The 18048-nt window shown below is 48.0% G+C and overlaps 5 protein-coding genes and 1 long non-coding RNA gene across 7 annotated transcripts; 5 read left to right on the top strand and 1 right to left on the bottom strand.

The window, feature by feature from the left end:
- Window positions 1-927: 927 nt before the first annotated feature.
- LOC9649935 (omega-6 fatty acid desaturase, chloroplastic) lies at window positions 928-2954 on the top strand. The gene is made up of 8 exons (XM_002976771.2): window positions 928-1098; window positions 1155-1232; window positions 1310-1420; window positions 1481-1531; window positions 1586-1881; window positions 1944-2127; window positions 2192-2430; window positions 2497-2954. Exons 1-8 carry the CDS (start codon window positions 1054-1056, stop codon window positions 2750-2752), a joined length of 1260 nt encoding a protein of 419 aa, XP_002976817.2. The 5' UTR covers window positions 928-1053; the 3' UTR covers window positions 2753-2954.
- Window positions 2955-5623: 2669 nt separating this feature from the next.
- Window positions 5624-8230, top strand: LOC112348707. Its single transcript, XM_024681748.1, has 3 exons — window positions 5624-5966; window positions 6227-8115; window positions 8175-8230. Exons 2-3 carry the CDS (start codon window positions 6759-6761, stop codon window positions 8228-8230), a joined length of 1413 nt encoding a protein of 470 aa, XP_024537516.1. The 5' UTR covers window positions 5624-5966; window positions 6227-6758.
- Window positions 8231-8290: 60 nt separating this feature from the next.
- Window positions 8291-9967, top strand: LOC9649936 (DELLA protein SLR1). Its single transcript, XM_002976772.2, has one exon. The coding sequence runs from the start codon at window positions 8454-8456 to the stop codon at window positions 9690-9692; it is 1239 nt and encodes a 412-aa protein (XP_002976818.2). The 5' UTR covers window positions 8291-8453; the 3' UTR covers window positions 9693-9967.
- A 146-nt stretch (window positions 9968-10113) lies between these two features.
- On the bottom strand, window positions 10114-11839 carry LOC9649937 (molybdenum cofactor sulfurase). Its single transcript, XM_002976895.2, has one exon. The coding sequence runs from the start codon at window positions 11741-11743 to the stop codon at window positions 10151-10153; it is 1593 nt and encodes a 530-aa protein (XP_002976941.2). The 5' UTR covers window positions 11744-11839; the 3' UTR covers window positions 10114-10150.
- A 382-nt stretch (window positions 11840-12221) lies between these two features.
- Window positions 12222-14309, top strand: LOC9638399. Its single transcript, XM_002976773.2, has 2 exons — window positions 12222-12950; window positions 13434-14309. The coding sequence occupies exons 1-2, from the start codon at window positions 12783-12785 to the stop codon at window positions 13977-13979; spliced, it is 714 nt and encodes a 237-aa protein (XP_002976819.2). The 5' UTR covers window positions 12222-12782; the 3' UTR covers window positions 13980-14309.
- Window positions 14310-14898: 589 nt separating this feature from the next.
- Window positions 14899-15870, top strand: LOC9649938. Of its 2 annotated transcripts, XR_002993165.1 has the most exons (3): window positions 14899-14966; window positions 15018-15508; window positions 15597-15870. It is a non-coding gene; the product is annotated as an uncharacterized LOC9649938 (long non-coding RNA). The 2 variants fall into 2 exon arrangements; XR_002993164.1 differs by having other exon boundaries at window positions 14899-15508.
- Window positions 15871-18048: the final 2178 nt, after the last annotated feature.

Consider the following 18048-nt stretch of genomic DNA (forward strand, 5'->3'; position numbering starts at 1 on the left):
ATATTGAGGCACTTGGCCCTCACAAGGGCATAATTTTATAAAAATTGAAATAATATTAAAATATATATTATCTGTTGGTTTAATATTAAATATGAAGTTTTTATTAGAGATTTGGGATAATCATAACCATTGATAATAATACATGTTTAAGATCAGAAAGTTTTTGAATCTATCTAAACACAAAGTTTTCTTTTGAATAATAATCATTCTGAGTAAAACGGTACAGAAAATTAGAAATAAAAATAGTAGAAAACCTATCAGCTAAAATATTTTCCATGTGGCAGCTAAAACTTTACAATCTATTTATTATTAACTTAAATAAATATTATAAAATTAAACCAAAAATACTTTCTTATTTTAGTTGTTTACACATCTTGATATCATGGGCTACAAAATTTTTACAAATATTTTAAATTAAACTATTTTAAAAGTAAACTATCTAAAATAACATTATGGTGAAATTGAGGAATTTAGTCCAAAATTGTAAATAAAAATTATGTCATCTTATAAACAGCTATCCCGATAATTCCATTAGCATTAAGATTATAGTAAAAAAGAAAAATTAGTATAATTAAATTATGGAAAATGTGGCTTGGAAAACATATAATAACAGATTTAATAGACACCTCTACCTTGGGATCTTTTATATATTTAAAAAACAATCACAGGTGTTACACCTAAGGAAGAGCTAAAGCCCCTCCAAAAAATCACATCACAGGGGTGGCCCCGGCAAATATTTTGCAAAAAACTATCTCGGATTTGTTAGGTTTAAAATTCTGCATGGCCAATCTCGTGCCTGCCACGTGGCAGGCATTCAATGGGTGACACTCTGTGTTCAAGAGATTCCTATGCACGTGGAGCTTTACTGACCGCCAACCAGCCGACGGTGGTGATGCACCGAAATCTGTCTATAGTCTTTGTAGGGAGAACCACGGCTCTCACTGCTAGGGCTCTGGGTATGTGCCAGAGATCCATCCTGTGTGTGGAGGCGGTGACCTCGCACTACTAGGGCTTTGGCTCAATCAGATCTACGAGCGAGTGCCTGCATTGAGGATGGCGGCCATGCATCTTCAACTTCAGGCCTCGGCCCAAATCTCGGTGAGTTTTCCAGTTTTTTCTCATCTGCATGCAGCTGAATCGATCAATTTGCGCAGAGCTCAGACAGGATTTTGGCTAGCCCCTTCAAGAGCTCCGGTTTTTGTCGATTGCGAAGCCCGCGCAGTCAGATCTTGGTACTGACACGCACATTCTTTTGTGCTTTTCCTGGCTTTCCATGTTTGAATTGTTTTTGGCTTGTTTTTTTCCCCAGGATGTATCGGTGAATCCCAAGAAACGAGGAGTCGGCGTACGTGCTGTGGCTGTACCCATTCGGGAGGAAGTGCAGACCTCCATTCCTGGTTTTACTCAGCTGGGAGAACCGGTGACTGACAGAACGATAGAAACAAAAATCTCACATTTGCCTTCGTTTTGTTGCTTGCAGGTTCCCGAAGGCCTCTCTTTGAACGATGTTGTGAAAACTTTGCCCAAAGAGGTACATCACTCTCGGTAAAAAATGTATTTTTTCTTACGATTTTCCTGCTGTCAGGTGTTCGAGGTTGATGACTTCAAAGCTTTCAAGACGGTGGCGATCACCGTCTCTTCGGTCGCTGCTGGATACGCGGCCCTTGCGGTGGCACCATGGTACTTATATCCAATAGTCTACGCGTTTTTGGGAACCGCGGTCACCGGACTATTCGTCATCGGCCATGACTGTGGTCACAACTCTTTCTCCAAGAGCCAGCTCGTGAATGATGTCGTTGGAACCATTGTCATGACGCCTCTCATTTATCCATTCGAGCCATGGAGGATCAAACACAACACTCACCATGCTCACACTAACAAGTAAGTGGTTTCTGTGCTCGTGATTTCGGCCGACTCAAAACGCGTGTTTTTCTGCTTACCAGGTTGATTATGGATACTGCATGGCAACCATTCAGACCACATCAGTATGACAATGGTAGCCCTCTAGTCAGGGGGGTAATTAGAGCCACCATGGGTCCGTTATGGTGGATGGCTTCAGTAGGACACTGGATTTTCTGGCACTTCGACTTGAGCAAGTTCCGGCCTCAGGAGCAAGACAAAGTCAAGGTAACTTTCTTTTGTTCCTTGTTTCCGCGAGCTTTAATCTAAAACTCCATCCTTGTTTTAAAAGGTGAGCTTGGCGGCAGTGGCAGCGTTTGCAGCACTGGTGCTTGCACCTTTGCTGGTAACTCAGGGTCCAGTTGGATTTGTCAAGTGGTGGCTTGTACCGTGGCTGGGCTTTCATTTCTGGATGAGCACTTTCACGATGGTTCATCACACCGCGCCACACATTCCTTTCAAGCCAAACCGGGAGTGGTATGCCGTGGAAGCGCAACTTAACGGCACCGTGCATTGCGACTACCCGGCCTGGTAACGCTTTCTTTCAATGCCGTCTCTCTTTCGCTCACGAGCTCATCTCTTTTCGATTTCTTCTAGGATTGATCTCTTGTGCCATGACATCAGTGTCCACATCCCGCACCACGTATCGACCAAAATTCCCAGCTACAATCTCCGCAAGGCATACGCCGCGATCCAGGAGAAATGGGACCGGCACTTGAACAAGGCCGAGTTTGGCTTCCCGCTGATGAACACGATCATTGATCAGTGCAACTTATTCGATGCGAGGAGGTCCAAGTGGGTCAAGTTCGACAAGAACCTCAGGGGAGACGCCGCTGCAGCAACCAGCGATTAAAACAGATCACAAAGTTTTCTTAGAAAAAGTAAGGCAATAGCAAAGCATTGCAACACGAACTATAAAATAGCTCTATCTCATGCATCTGTAGGGTGAAAGTAGTATTAAGCTCGATTATGCATCTGTAGGGTGAAAGTAGTATTAAGCTCGAGTTTGGAACGTATATTATCAATCATTATCATACTATTATGATTGTCATTTCTATGGCCTTCCAATGTTCAAGTTTTGGGTGGTGGTAGCACAACTGGGTATATCCCACGAAGAAACTTTGGTTTTCGTTCCGACAGCCATGCCGGAAAAGCAATAATGATTTCCAACATATAATAATGTCACACCAAAATATCACTGGAAAGAAGAACTGTGGATGGAGTGTGACGAAGAACATCAAACCAAATCTCCAACGCGACAAATCTCGCCATCTTTGAATCGGTCTGGGGTTCGAGTTTGCACCCGGCTGCCACGAAAGGGTGGAAAAGACAAGACAAGACTGAGATTTTGGACGTGGGAGGTTTTTAAAGTTTCTGGGGGTGTGGTGGTCAGGATTATTAGACGTGTGTGTGTGGCGAAATCATTAATGTGTACGAACTTTCTCTCTTTTGTAACTTTCATAACGGTAGGCTGATAGATACACAAGAAAGATGAAAAGAACACAAACGCAAACGAGACCCAAGGAAGACGACGACGAGATGACATGGTCGGTCGGACGACACCTTTGATCTCTCGCATTTGTATAGTGGATCCAAAACTTTTGCCCATCCTCGGCCAAAAACAAATCACCACCACCACCTTGAGCGATGGTGGTCAGCAGAAAAACCACAAGGCTTTGTTTAAGAGCTTTCATGGAGTGTCCCAGAATCTCACTTGGAGTCGAGGTCCAGGTGAGCTGCATTTTGTGTGTGTGAGAGAGAGAGAGATTGCAATGCCCAAGGCTCAAGCGCTTTTGGCAGTGGAGGAGTTTTTTATAAAGTGGCAAAGGCAAACCACGCATTTTGCTGGTGGCCAAGAACGTACTCCAATGTAGGCGGCATGTAGCCACTTGGACTTGTAACATATGCCCAGCTTGGGTATGTGTAATTGCCCTGTAAACATCAACAAAAGGTGGCATGCCCACTCTGGGTATATGGATCACCACACACACATGCCCCTGTGGCAAAGGTGTACCACAACAGCTATACCAATGAGAAAATCACCAGGACTCACACAAACACACACACATACAGGTATTTGTTATTGGCCTGGCACAATTGCAGAGTCCCTGCAAGGCATAATTTGGCTGCTAGTGTGTGACAGTGTGTAGCAAAAGGTGAGCCTGGCAGCAGGCAGCACAGGAGCAGGGAGGGGATTGAGCATACTACTCAAAGTGTGAACACAAAACACACAATTAGAGAGAAATCCACTCAAGAACCCAATTCCTTGACACCGCTATTTGCATGTGTTTGAATTGGATCAGCTTAAGTTGAAGTTTCAGTTGAATTGTTCAGTACCAGACACCCGCCAGCCAGGCCAGGCCAGGCAGCCAGCAGCAGGACAGGAGGCAGCAGCCACATTCAAAATCCAGGCCCAAACTTGATTACACACACCAAATCTTTAGATTTGTACATGAGAGAGAGAGGGTGGGGGAAGGGTTGATATCATTTTCTATGCACTCAAGATAGATAGAGACACAGAAGGAGGTCAGTTCATCCTGAGCAGCAACATCTTTTTCATTTTTTCATTTTTCTCTTTTTTTCCTTTCTTATTTCTCTTTTCCCCTTCACAGATTAAAGGGTTTCTGAAACGAGAACCTCCTCAAGTAAGCATTTCACTTTCCACTTGCCATCTTTCACAATCCTGGCCATGAAGCAACAAATCAGAGACAAAAACCAATCTGGCACAACTGTTATTGAAACTGATGGGACAATGGACTGATTGATACAGTAATCTCAGCTAAGCTGAGCTGTAATCCCTGCTTCCGTGGTGGAAGACACGCTGATCCGGTCCTCATTGCCGTAGAAACAGTACAAATTTCTCTATTCATTGTAACCTCGTTTGCTTGAGGAGCAAGGATTCATCATTCTTGCTCTCATATTTAACGTCCCGGGTGTTCTCAAAAAGATATCACTTGACCGAGAAAGCTTCATGGTCAGTGTCTCACTCACTCATGCTTGCTTGACACCTTCCCATGTTGATTAAACCCCACTTAAAACTGTTTTAGTATTAACAAAACAAAGCAAACCACGATGGTGGCTAGTGTTGTCCCCACACCAGAAGCAGCGAAGCAGCTCAAAGGCCAATGCGCAAAGAAAAAAAAAAGAAAGCAAAAGCACCGAAGACAGACCAAAAGAAAAAGAAGACAAAAAAAAACTGTTTAATAATCTCTACTACATGGTTTTCAATTGAAAAGCGACTATAAGGCCCGCTTTTTCCCAGCGTGCCCAAATCCGGTGATGGATCACAAACTGCTCAAGAAAACCTCAAGCCCACCAAATGCAAAGTTTAATCACCTGTCACAGATCACCCGGATCATCTACATTCCCCGCAAAAGACAAGCCCTAAACAAAGGAATAAGTAAAGGTGGCAGACTATAGACTAAAGGTATAGAATACGGTATCTCGTACCTTGCAAGGAATGCATAGAAGAAGGGAGCAAACATCGTTGGATTTGAGGAAGCATGAGCAGCACAACAAGAAGAAAACAAAAGGCTCGATCTTGTTTCTTGTTATCTGGGCATTTCTTTTCTCGCCACCAAAGGAGATGTTTCGTTGTTGCTGGGCATTTGCGAGCAAAAGCGCGTGTGTGTGTGTGTGTGAAAACGACGCCATAGCGCTAGGGTGGCAGAACAAAGAAGACTCCTCGTTGCTAAACAACAATGCCTTAGCTTAAACTTTGTTAACTTTGGTGCTAATACGAGGACGAGGGCATCTGGAGGGATCCAAACATCCCAAAAAGAGGCATCTTTTTCGTGTTCCTTTTCTTTCTTCTTCATCGCTTTCTTCTTCTTCTTCTCCTTCTCTCCCTTGTTGCTACGCGGTGAGGGATTTTGCGCTTTGGCCGCATTTGCGCGCAAAGAGAAGCGACCACGCGATCGATCAATCCATCTTTTTGCCTTTTTGTTCTTCCTCTTTTTTTTGTGCGTGTTCTTGAGGGGGCGATTTGGACGTCGTGCTTACTGCTACTGGGCTGCTACTGCTGCTGCTGGGGTGCTGATGGAACTGCTTTGTTAAATCCATCCCCGGTTTGTACTCTTGTTTTGGCGTGATTCCGAGCGAGACGATCGAAAACCCCTTGTTTGTATGCTTGCATTGCGTAGATATTTGCTTGCAATAGTGTCGAAGCGTTGGTGTGTCCCTGTTTCTGGGATGGGATGCCTCGTTTTCTAGAACTTGGAAATCTTTGAGTAGTGCTTCTCTTGCCCCATTTTTCTTTTCCTTTCTTCTTCCTCCTCCGCTAAACAATCAAATCGCGCCGGTAGTGACGACCACTGTTGATCTGCAGGTCTTGTTTGCTGGAGAAGCAACGCCAGCGGCGGCGCAAGTGGATCGCCGCACAAGTAATCAATCAATCGCTCGCAACAGGTGAAGAAGAACAAACTCACACACGGTAAATTATAAAAACCTCTGCTTTTCCCTCTCCTTTTTGGCTTTCTTCTTCATCTGGGTCGCTAGAAAAATGCCTCCTTGTTTGATCCACAGCTCCACCTCGACCACATCACTCCAAGCAAAAAGGGATCTTGCGCGCTGGATTTCTAGATGCGGGCCGGGAAGAAGAAGAAGATTGGACTGCTGCTAGTGGAGCAAATCCTCCTGGCGTGGCTGGATCCTTGGGCGAGATGATGACGAAGAACAGCGAGATGGAACAGCCCAAGTGACAACGATCGATCAAATCAATCCCCATCTCTCTTGGGTCTTCTCCCGGGAGCTCTAGATATGGCCGGCGTACCAGGGGAGAAGAGCGATAGGTAGACCAAAGCGCTGTAGACGCAGGGAGGAGGTATAGGCCCCTAGTAGCTCTGCCGGACAGAGGAAAGATGCTTGGAAGTGCCCATCGGGTGGGAGAGCTCGATCACCACCATCTCCATCACTACTACCAGCAGCTCGGAGCTCTCAACAATCACTACCTGCGCGGCGGCGGCCACCAGGAGCTCCACCTCCATCGCAAGCTCGAAGATCACCACCACCAGCACCACCACTTCAATCTTCTCGGTGGAGCTCCATTCTCCGCAGCGAGCGGGAGCCTGTATGGTGGTGGCGCTGCCGTGGAGCCAACCTCCGTGCTGGATCTGTGGAGCCCGAGCCCGAGCTCCAAAGGTGGCGGCTGCTGCTCTGGAGTATCCTCCTCGGGGGGTCTCAACGATCACGCCGCCGCCAGGCTCGCCGCCACCACCGCCGCCGCCGCTGGGCACCACGGATCGCCCTCTTCCTTCGATGATAACCGGAGCAACACGAGCGAGAAGAGCGTGGAGGCGGCGCGGAGGTTCCTGGACCAGGAGGAGGAGGAGCAGCGGCGGAAGAACAGCAAGAGCGCCAAGAACACCGCTGTGAGTAGCAGGCTCGTGGTAGCGGCGGCGGCGGCGGGATGGAAGAGCGGCGAAGAGGAGGAGGAAGCGGCGGCGAGGAGGTCGAGAGACAAGAGCTTGGACGAATGGCTGGCGGATCTCCAGCAGCAGAAGCTCCACATCCCGGCGGCGGCGGAGGAGGAGCTGGAGCTCACGAGCAACAACAGGGGAGTGTTCTTCCAGTCGCCGCCAGCGTGCTCGTCGTCCAACACCGGGAGCCACAGGCCGGGAGATATCGAGGTGGAAATCTTCCCTCCGCCACCACCGCCACCGATCGATCAAGTCCACGCCCAGCAGCAGTATGGAATGGAGGAGCTCGAGAGGATGCTCCTCTCGCCTTCCTCCGGGGGAATGGGAGGAGCCGCCGCTGCCGCGAATCAGCACCACCAGCAGCTCGCGAAGTGGCTCCTGGGCGATGCCGCGCAACAGGATCATCACTTCTTCCCAGCGATCCCGGCAAAGGAGGAGGAGCCGCTGTTCTTCCCGCAAGCATCGGCCCCCAATCCATCGCTCGCATTTGCCGAGTCCCGGCATTTGCCGCTGGCGATCCAGCCGCAGCCATCGCTCCTCTCCCCGCCGCGGCCGAAGATCATCCAGCAGCACCAAGACATCGGCCTGGAGCAGCTCTTCCACCCCGTGGATCCGCCCCATTTCGCAGCAAATCCCGGGCCGGGGCACGAGCTCCGATCGATCGATCGGTCGCCTAGCAGGAATTTCCAGGCGCAGCAGCAGCAGGGGCGGGAATCCCCGGGATGGGAGCTAGATCGCAAGAGGAAGGAGCACTACCCCGAAATTCCCGATCTTTCTTCCAAGAACCGGGCTCCCTACAGCTCCTCGACATTCGCAGTGCCGCTGGCAGTGGAATCTCGCTCGATCTCGCCATGGCAGCAGCAGCAGCGGCAAGAATTCCAAGAACACCACCGGGATCTCCCGCCAAACCCTAAGCTCCAGTGCGTGCGCGGCGGCGGGGACGATCGCCATCGCCATGGCCGCGGCGGCAGCGGCAGCGGCAGCGGCAGCGGCAACGGCAGGGATCCCAGCGCCATCGCATTTGGATCGGGATTTGGCAGCGGCGCCCCTGTGGCGGCGAGCTCCAATCCAGGCGGAGGAGGCGCAGGGGCAGGGATTCCAAGCGTACTATCGGTGCCGGATGAGGGGCTGGGGCTCATGGATCAGCTCCTCCATCTCGCACAGGCCATCGACGTTGGGAGCAATCACGTTGCTCAGTCGATATTGGCGCGGCTCAATCAGCATTTGTTCTGTCACCAGGGCAAACGCATCCAGCGTTTGGCCTTCTACTTCAAGGAGGCCCTCGCAGCGCGGATGATCGATCATCATCCCGCCACCACCACCACCACCACCACCACCTCCGCCACCACCACTCCGGCGGAGATTTTCGCCAAGGTCAGGGCCTACACCAGCTTCTGCGAGATCTCGCCGCTCCTCCGCTTCGCCTATCTCTCCGCCAACCAGGCGATTCTCGAGGCGATCCAGGGCGAGGCCAGCGTCCACATTGTGGATTTCGACCCCGGGTTTGGCAGCCAGTGGGCGGCGCTGCTGGAGGATGTCGCAAGAACGCCGGCGGCGCTGCCACAGCCCCGGTTACGGCTGACGCTAGTGGGGCCGGACCCGGCGCGGCTGGGGTTCGTGGTGGAGAGCCTCCGGGAGTTCGCGGGGGAGCTCCACTTGCGGCACACACCCCAGTTTGGGCTGGTCCAGTGCGCCGCAGCCGGGGAGATGACGCCGCCGCTGCTGGGGCTGACTGACGGCGAGCCGGTGGTGGTCAACTTTATGTTCAGCCTCCACCGGTCGCTGGCGGCGCGGGGCGGTACGGACGCGGCCGTCAGCGCCGTCATGACGGCATCGCCCCGGCTGGTCACCATCGCGGAGGAGGAGGTGGACGACAATGACGGCAAATTCCAGCGGAGATTCGTGGAGACGCTGCAGTACTACGCGTTTGTGCTGGACTCGCTGGGGCCCGAGGACGGCGCGGGGGTGCTCACCGTGGAGAAGGATATTCTGTCGCCCGGGATCGCTAACGCCGTCAGCCTGGAGGGCGCTCGGCGTACCGAGAGGCACGAGAGGCTGGCGCAGTGGAGGGCCCGGTTGGGGCGCGGGGGGCTGGAACCGGTCCCCATGGGCGAGGCGGCGAGAATGCAGGCCGAGTGTTTGATCAAGGGCCACTCCCACGGGAAGAACTTTGAGGTTTGCCGGGACGAGGGAGGGCTGCTCTTGGGGTGGCAGGGAAAGCCTTTGGTCGCGGTTTCGTCGTGGACTCCCGCGAGTTCTTCCTCGGCGGTGGAAGGATCGAACAACATCAACAACAGTTTGATCAACAATTCGATCATCATCAGTTCCAGCGTTTCGAATTCCAACATCGCCAACAACAACATCAACAAGTGCTGATTGGTATCAAACATCATCACCACCAAAGTTTCCAGCTTCAAAGTTTTCTTCGAAGTTCCTTCCAACTTTTTTGGTGGCTCAGCTCAGTCTCTTTTTTTCGTTCTTTTCGTTTTCCTTGTTTCCTTCTTGTTTTGTTGTTTTGCTTTTGACACTGCAGCACAGCAGCAGCAGCTCTCTGTTTTTGCTGTTTCCTGCTGTGGAAGCTCCAGCAAAAAAAAAAAAGCGCAAAAAGAGTTTCTTCTTTTCCAGCAATACATTTTATGTGTAGAGTAGTTTATCCGTGCTACGGTCTCTTTCTAAGAAAACTAACGAAAGAAACTTGGCAGTATTTTCTAGATATACTCTTGGAAAAAGTCTTCCAAGAAAGGAGAAAAGGAAAATACGATCCATTTTCTTCGAACCTTTTTTTATAAAAAAGTTCCCTTTGGAAACGAAGAAAAAAATTTCATTTACCAGAGCTATAGAAAAACTGTCTCCTGGTCGAGTCCCTGGTACTGGAGTAGCTCCCTCGAGCAAAACCCCGGATCCAAAAACTGTGCTACAAACTCCCAAAGCTGAAACACGTCCCCGAAAGTTGTGACAAGTCCCAGCGTCGCACAGAGAACGCTCTGGACGCTTGAGGACGAGGCCTCCAGCTTTCTCACGCAAAAGTAGGAGTTTTCCTCCATCGCTGCTGGCCGAGCTTGGATCGCTCCAGTCCCCAGAGAGATGTTGGACCTATTTGCGAGCCTCTGGACGAGCTCCGGATCCAAGAACTCGCCGGAGTTGTCCGAGAGGCTGAAGGCTAGAGCCGGGCCGGAGTCCTCGGGGCTGTGGAAGGTAACGAGTCCTGGACGGCCCGGCGATGGATGCCGGAGTAGCAGCAGCGAAGCTCTCAGCCAGCCGAGTAGCGAGTCCTGTCTCATGCTTGCGAGCTCGGCCAGCTTCTCGGCGTGATGGAGGCCATGGAAGCTGGAAGCTCTCGACGTAGAGTAGTAGTATCTCGTTGCTTGGAACTCGGATGATCTCGTCAACTTTACCGACGGACTGACGGATTCTTTGAGCGGCTTTGGCTTGGCAACTTCCAGCCTCCGCTGTGGATTCATTCCATTGTCTTTTCTAGAGCTCAAGCTCGCTGCTGCGTCGTAGCTCTCGGATTTCTGCTTAAAGCTCTCTGGAATTTGGAGAAAACTGCTATGAGCTTTCACAACTTTCACCATCCCGGCAGCACGGCCTCCAGAGCAATCGCCCAGCATGGATTTTTTCACGACGAGGCATCCAAAGCCCGTTGGATCCATCCCAAACACTTTGTAGAAGGAGCCAACGAGAAAATCTGGAGATAATCCTGCTAAGTCCATGGACGAGCTCGCAGCTCCAATCCCAGAGACGTCGAGAAGAACGCACCAGCCATTATCCCGAGCTTCCTTGATCCACTCTACCGAGTTCTTGGTTCCTGTCACCCTGGAAACTATCGGATACGCGAACAGCCCCTTGAATTCCCGCTTGTGCTTCTTAAGTTTCCTTTGCAGGCTCCTTCGATCGATGCCAAAACCGGTGCTGGAAAGAGTGGCATGCACAACCTTGGCACCGGTAGCGCGAGCGCTCTCTTCGATCCTGCTTAAGCCTTCGTTCTTAAAGTCATAGCCGAGGAGAATCCGGCCAAAGTGGAAAGAATCGACCAAGAGCCGCAGCGCCGAGCAAGAATCCGCCGCGAAGACGATGGAGTAGTCCCGCTCGTCCAGCCCGAGGTGAGCTAAGATCCTGGCTCGCATCGTCCCTTCGATCGAGCGGGAGTCCTCGTAGAGCGCGTGAGAGACGAGGCTTGTCGGCGCATAAGCCAGCGCGAAGTTTTGGTGCTCGCGCGAGGAAAAGATCCCAATCCCGCCATAGTCGAAGCAAGCGTGGCGATCTTCGTCCAGGTGGGGATACTCCGTCCTCCTGAGGCTGTCGATAGCGCAGGTTGCTTGGTACTCCGGATAGAGCTCGAGGAATGCGGCCTGGGCCGAGTGGAGATCGGGCAAATCCTCCCATACCAAGCCCATTGATGGATCTCGTCGCTCTCTCTGTAGCATCTAACGGGATTTTCTAGAAGAATACCTCATCGCACTGCTCGATCGAGTCGTGGCGCATTGATCACAATGCCAGGCCAGCGCGACGACTCCATCCAATGCGTGTGGCTCCGCGCAGCAAACGGAGACCTACAAACTTTCAAAGTCAACAATGAGGAATCAGCCCTAATTTTAAATTTTAGGGCATACCGGGAAGAGCCCTAAAACCAGAGGAAGGGCGAAAAGTCGACCGGATTCCGGGGACTGGAGCTCTGATTTGGAAATTCGATCGCTCGCAATCACACAAAGATGGCTAGAAACGTAATAAAAAGAAGGGGGCGCATATCTATAATCCCGAAGAAGATGCTTCCCCCACTTCCTAAATGCGCAAAGAAAACTTTATATAGCGGCCTTTGGTATAAAACTAGGGCTCTTGCGAATCCCCGGTGGTGTGTGTGTGTTCTCCATACAGTAGTTAATAGTTTGTAGTGTGAGAGTGGGAGAGAGAGAGAGAGAGAGAAGGGGGAGGGCTCATCAAATCTACGACAGTATCATTTGTCTCTAGGAGTTTTCTCGATCGCTCACGCCACTGATACGCCACACACTTCTCCGCCCAAAGGAAGATTACTGCGACACACACACACCCACCAGTGAGTTCTAGAGCGAGTGTGAGCGGTGTGGCTGGAGAGAGGAGGCCGCAAGCGTGGCGCACACATGAAACGATCGATCATCACGCATTTGTTGTGATAACTGATTGATTCCTTCGCTTTCGCCTCAATTCGCCGTAACCCCCTGTCTCTCTCTCTCTCTCTCATTTGTTTTGCTCTTGGCTCTTTCGGTACAATTGCAAAGCGCCACCAAGCTGGTGTTTTCTTCTTCTTCGTCGTCGTCGTCCTCTTCTTCCTTCGCTCGTTTCCCATCTCTTGATTTTCCAGCGATCTCTTTCGCTTTGCGATCTTCTTGAAGTGTTTTTCTTTGTAGTTCTTCTTTTGCTCTAGTTGCTAGCATCCAAATTGAGTGATCGTGCGCGAGCCATCGCTCGCAGCGAGAGTCGTCCAAGACCATGGTTTGGAGCAGATCGATGCTGGACGCGGTTCTTGTACCCGTTGCGATCCTCATCATCGTCGCCTATCACATTTTTCTCCTGTACAAGATCAGAAAGGACCCGCTCCAGACCGTGATCGGCATCAACAACATCGCCAAACGCGCCTGGGTGCGCAGTATCATGAAGGTACACACTCCCACTCAGCATTCGCTCCTCTTTGCAAATTTGAAATGCTTCTCTCCCTGCAATGTCGAAATGGGTCCGGCAATTCGGGCGAATTCCCGAGATTGGATCACAGCCCACGTCCGATCTCTGTACTGGGTCCTGGAATCCAGTGTTACCAACAAGAAATGTGCGGCGGATCAGGCATTTTTCCGGTTGTGGGTGGCAATCCCACAAGGCACATCAAGAACATAGCCTTCGCCTTTGCTGCGCAGCAGTTTTTTTCTTGTCTTTGCCCATTAAGTGCGTAACGGATTGGATCGCAATTGTGGGAGAGAATTTGGGCCTGTGTTTGGTAAAGATGCGCCACCTTTTTTCGCTTTGTTGCTTGCGTGCATGGGTTCTTTAATGATGGAAGCTAGAATCAAACCTTTCCCTCTCTCACGCACACACACGAAATGCGCTGGACCGATTAGTCACTACTAACCGAGATGCTTTTCCTGGCAGGACATGGACAAGAAGAACATCCTTGCCGTCCAGACGCTGCGAAACTCCATCATGGCCTCGACGCTCATGGCGTCCACCGCGATCCTCCTCACCTCGGGCGTCGCCGCCTTCCTTAGCAGCAACTATTCCGTCAAGCGCCCGCTCGAGAGCGCCGTCTATGGCGCCAGGGACGATTTCTCCATCGCCGTGAAGTTCCTCTCGCTGCTCGCATGCTTCCTCTTCTCCTTCCTTTGCTACATGCAATCCATCCGCTTCGTCAACAACGTGAACTACCTCATCAACGTCCCACCGTCGTACGGGTCCCCGCTGATCACGCCGGAGTTCGTGGGCGATGTTCTCGTACGGGGGTTTGCGTTCTACAGCATCGGGACGAGGGCGTTTTACGTGGCGTTCCCGCTGCTGCTGTGGATATATGGCCCAATCCCGGTGCTGCTCTGCTCGATCGCGCTCGTCCCAGTGCTCTACCATCTGGATGTTAGTGGGGATGTGGTGGGAGCTGTTCGTGATGTGGACGAGAAGCCTGTGAATCAACAGTTCATGGTGTGATTGAATGATATCTGTGGCAATGGTTTTAGGCCAAGTGGGGAATTGGATCTGGATCTTTTGGATGGATCAAGGGATACGGTTTTTGATGCTTATGTTTGTTCCTGTCCAGCTGAGAGGGGAGAACACAGTAAAATTAATTATGACCGGGGAATGAAATAGGACTGGGAACATTATCTACGTCGTGTTCGCTACTGTCAAGACACTTTGATATGATATCGATTCTAGACACCATATATTGGCACACTTTCTAGTGTTTGGAATATGGGACTTGGAATTTGTTGAGCACTTGGCCCTCAGGCACTTTTAAATAACAAGAGTTTCCTTTGAGTATAATATTATCTTTATTAACAAACACGAACCCCTAGCCAATGCAATACTTTAAACTATCCAATTTAATGCTAACAAAATAGAATAAAATAGCTTCTATAGGATTTTCTTAGAATATTCAAGCATATAATAAAATATATTCAGAAATTTCAAATATATAATCATGTAAATTTTCTGTGCAAAGTAAATCAAAATGGGTTAAGTATCAATTCGGCTCCTCAAAAGTTTGCCAGAGGCCTCTTCAAACGGCTAAGCTGGTGAGCTTTTAATATTTTAAATAATATTTAAGATAAAAAAGCAAACCATGTTATGGCAAGGTGCAACAATTATTCAATTTGATAGGTGTATAAAATGATAAAACAAGTAATTGAAATAACTCCAAGACCAAGTAATATAATACAAATATTCAAGCATTTTGTAAACTGTACTTTAATCCAGTAGTCATGATTTTCTGCTGTAAAATTTTCTATAATTCATTTGTAATCAATATGAATGATAATATTATTACATTACTAATATAAACCGCTATATAAATTTCTAATTAAAATGTATGTCGAGGTTTTAGATTTTCTAGGGCAAAATGTTTTGGCAATCTCGTTGTCGCGATGGACAGCCTCACGGTCTGGAATTCGCTGATTCTGAATGGTGATGAAAGAATAGGTACTTCATTTTCTTATTCAGTTTGTAGAATTAAAGAGAGGATTTGCGTAGGGCTGAGACATTTTGCCGAAATGCAGCAGTAGGAATCTCTCAAGCTTGGGATATCTATTCTCGCCATGTTTTGTAGAATTCCCAAGCTTGCATCTTCGAGCATCTTTCTCTAATTTCCTTTTTCTCTTCTACTGAAGGAATAAAAACAAGGACGCTGAGTGCTTGTTAAGTTTTGGCACAGCTTCAGACAAAGGCTTTGTAGCCAGTCGAGAATTTTCCAAGCCATTGGCGGCCTTCTCTAAAGTACTGCACCAGGTCTCTGTGTTTGCTTTCAAGGCTAGAGCTTTATTTTTTCTTTTCATTTACCTTCATCGTTACAGAAGTTCAAGAGGTTGTTGTGAAGCTCTTACATTTCTTTGTGACAAGGCTCACTATGGAGGACAAAACTTCGGAATCAGCGCAAGAACTATCCTTTGTCGAGGCATCTGTCGCTGCAGCAAAATCCTGGGATGTTTAAAGTGATGGAAGTGTTGAAAATACTTTTGATCTGGGTAAGTTATCGCTGGCGTTCAATCACTTCTAATTTTTGTTTTCTTTTACTTCTCACAGTCGTGTTTGTATATTCGTGTGTGTTTGTAGGAGGCCAGTCGGAAGTGTAGAGAAGGGAAGGTGTTAAGTAAAAGTTACAAGACGGGCTCTTACATTCGCGTTTATGGATTTGGGACAGGACAAAGGTGGCAAGCAAAGACGAAAAGCCCAACAGGACTTCCCTCCAGTGCCGAAGAAGCCCAAAGCCGAGGCGCTTTGGATCGTGCACTGTTGATTAGGCAAAATAGGAATATTACTGGATAACCAGTCCCGTCTCCCTGAATTTGAAATCTTCTAACTTTATTGTATGCAAGTGAGCATGAAAGTTTGGTCAAACACCGTCATGGAGCCAGAGTCATGTAGGAGCATGACAAAGCCAAAGGGCTCATCCTTAACATCCTCCGCCTGGCCGTGGAGGTCGTATCAACAATTCTAGATGGAAGCGCCCACTATAATTCCAGGGAGACTCTTTCCAAGCACCTTCGCCTTCCTTCATATATTGCCATGGAGTCCTGGATGTTGGACAGTAAGGGACACAGAGAATAAAAAAGTTATGGTTCTCTTCACTCTAGCTTTACTGAGGAAAATTTATATCACAAAGTCCTACTGGGGAAGGAGAAAGGCTTTGGTGAAAGAAGCCAAAGTGGTGGTGATGGAGAGCAACAATAGCGCTGGTTGAACTTCTGGATAGCCATGGCAAGAATTGGCATTGGAGTGAAGAGGCTCTAGTCCTTATTCTATGTTCACTCATCTTGGTGTTTTCACTCCACATTTTTGGTGCACTGTCTAAGAACAAAGAGTAGCATGGAAAGTGAGAAGAGTGAGTGCTAGATAGGCCAGGTTACCTTCCGAAGTCAAAGGCCATCTTGTTCCTATGCAAGAAAAATGTTGGATAGTGGGGATGCTATAAAAGAAATCAGACTATTAAACTAGCAAGTAAGAAGAAAAAAGGGATGAAGAGAAAAAATCCAAAAAATAACCAAAATATAGTGGTTTATGAGGTTCTAGAGTGAGCAGAGCACAATTATTAAGGGCTAGGACATCAAAATCTTTGGGTTTTTCTTTGTTTTAAATTAACCATGATTAACTAGTGAAGACTATGAATAATTTGTGTGAAGGAGAAGAGAAAGGCTTTGGGGAAAGAAGTAGAAATGGTGTTAAAAAGCAACATTAATGCTAGTGCTGTTGGGAAGGCCGAAGAAGATGAAGCTCCTAATGGCTATGGCAAGGATTAGCACAGGAGCAAGAGGACTCTAGTTCTTAAATGGCATGCCTTCTATGCTTCTTGGGTGGTGTTGGAGTTTTCACTCTCATAAAAATCATCTACTTTTGAATTTTTTTAAAAGATTTTAAGACTATTAAAGATATTTAAATTAAAATCTGAATTTTTCTTTTCTTGATGTGAGGTTATGAAATAGTGTTTGGACAATATGAACTAAACTAAAAATTCAAAATAATTGAGAATAAATTAAATTTTTTATAGGAATTTTATATAATGATTTGGCAACAATAATGCTTGGTTTACTTTTGGTTTGGGTTTTTATATTTTTCTACACAAATAAAAGTTATTTAATATACATGTTTTAATTTTAATTTATAATTTTTGTTCTCAATAATTTTTCTATTTCTTGTTGTTTCTTTTTTTTTTATCCTTCTTTTTCCTAAGGTTCTTATTAGTCTTTTTTGAGGTTTTCTATTATATTTGATATTTGTTATTCTTCTCTAACCCATCTTCTGATTTATATAATAATGCAATATACGATTTATATAATGTGAAACTTTCATAGCTAAGCTTCACCGCTGATGATTTACAAGAAGTTGTTACATGTCAGAGCACTGAATCATGGATGAGCAAAGGGCACTCATAAGATCCATGGATGCCATGGAGTTTACCGGGGACTTGTTGTCGGTGGAAAAGGAGCTGGGTTTGGGAGGCCAAGCACCAAAGTGACGGTCTTTTGTTCACTTGCAAGTCGCCCTGAGTCCTGAGGGAGGCCCTCGACTTTGAGCTTCCGGAAGGAGGTGGAAGAGGAAGCAGAGTACTCACAAAACTCTCCAAAAGCAGGGTGTGGTTCAACTTGTGGATTTTTCAAGGACAAGGATTAGTATTACGGAGCTGTGCCAGTGCTTCCAACAAGACGTTTGGTGAGAAGAAGAGGCTGAGTGAGCATGAGCCAGCCGTGGTGACCAAGAAGGTGGCCAGTTGCATGACATAGGCATAGCTCAGAGAGAAGACTGCCAACATCCTCCTAGGGCTTGAGGAGAAGTTGTTTGACAGGCACCAGAAGAAATCTTTGCCACCTTTGTCCAGATAAAATAAGTCTTGTGGGAAATGAGAATAAAAATCTGGCTTAATCAAAATAAAGTTGACACAAACCCAAAAGAATGTGCATTTCTTGGCCAGGGGCGGTCGCCCATCTCCTGCTCCCTCTAGAAGAATTCGTATGAAACCTCTCTACTTCCTAAGCTTTTTTGCATCATTTAGGAGAGGAGGCAGCGCACA

The sequence above is a fragment of the Selaginella moellendorffii genome, unplaced genomic scaffold, assembly GCF_000143415.4.
Source record: "Selaginella moellendorffii unplaced genomic scaffold, v1.0 SELMOscaffold_32, whole genome shotgun sequence".
Classification (NCBI taxonomy): Eukaryota; Viridiplantae; Streptophyta; class Lycopodiopsida; order Selaginellales; family Selaginellaceae; genus Selaginella; species Selaginella moellendorffii.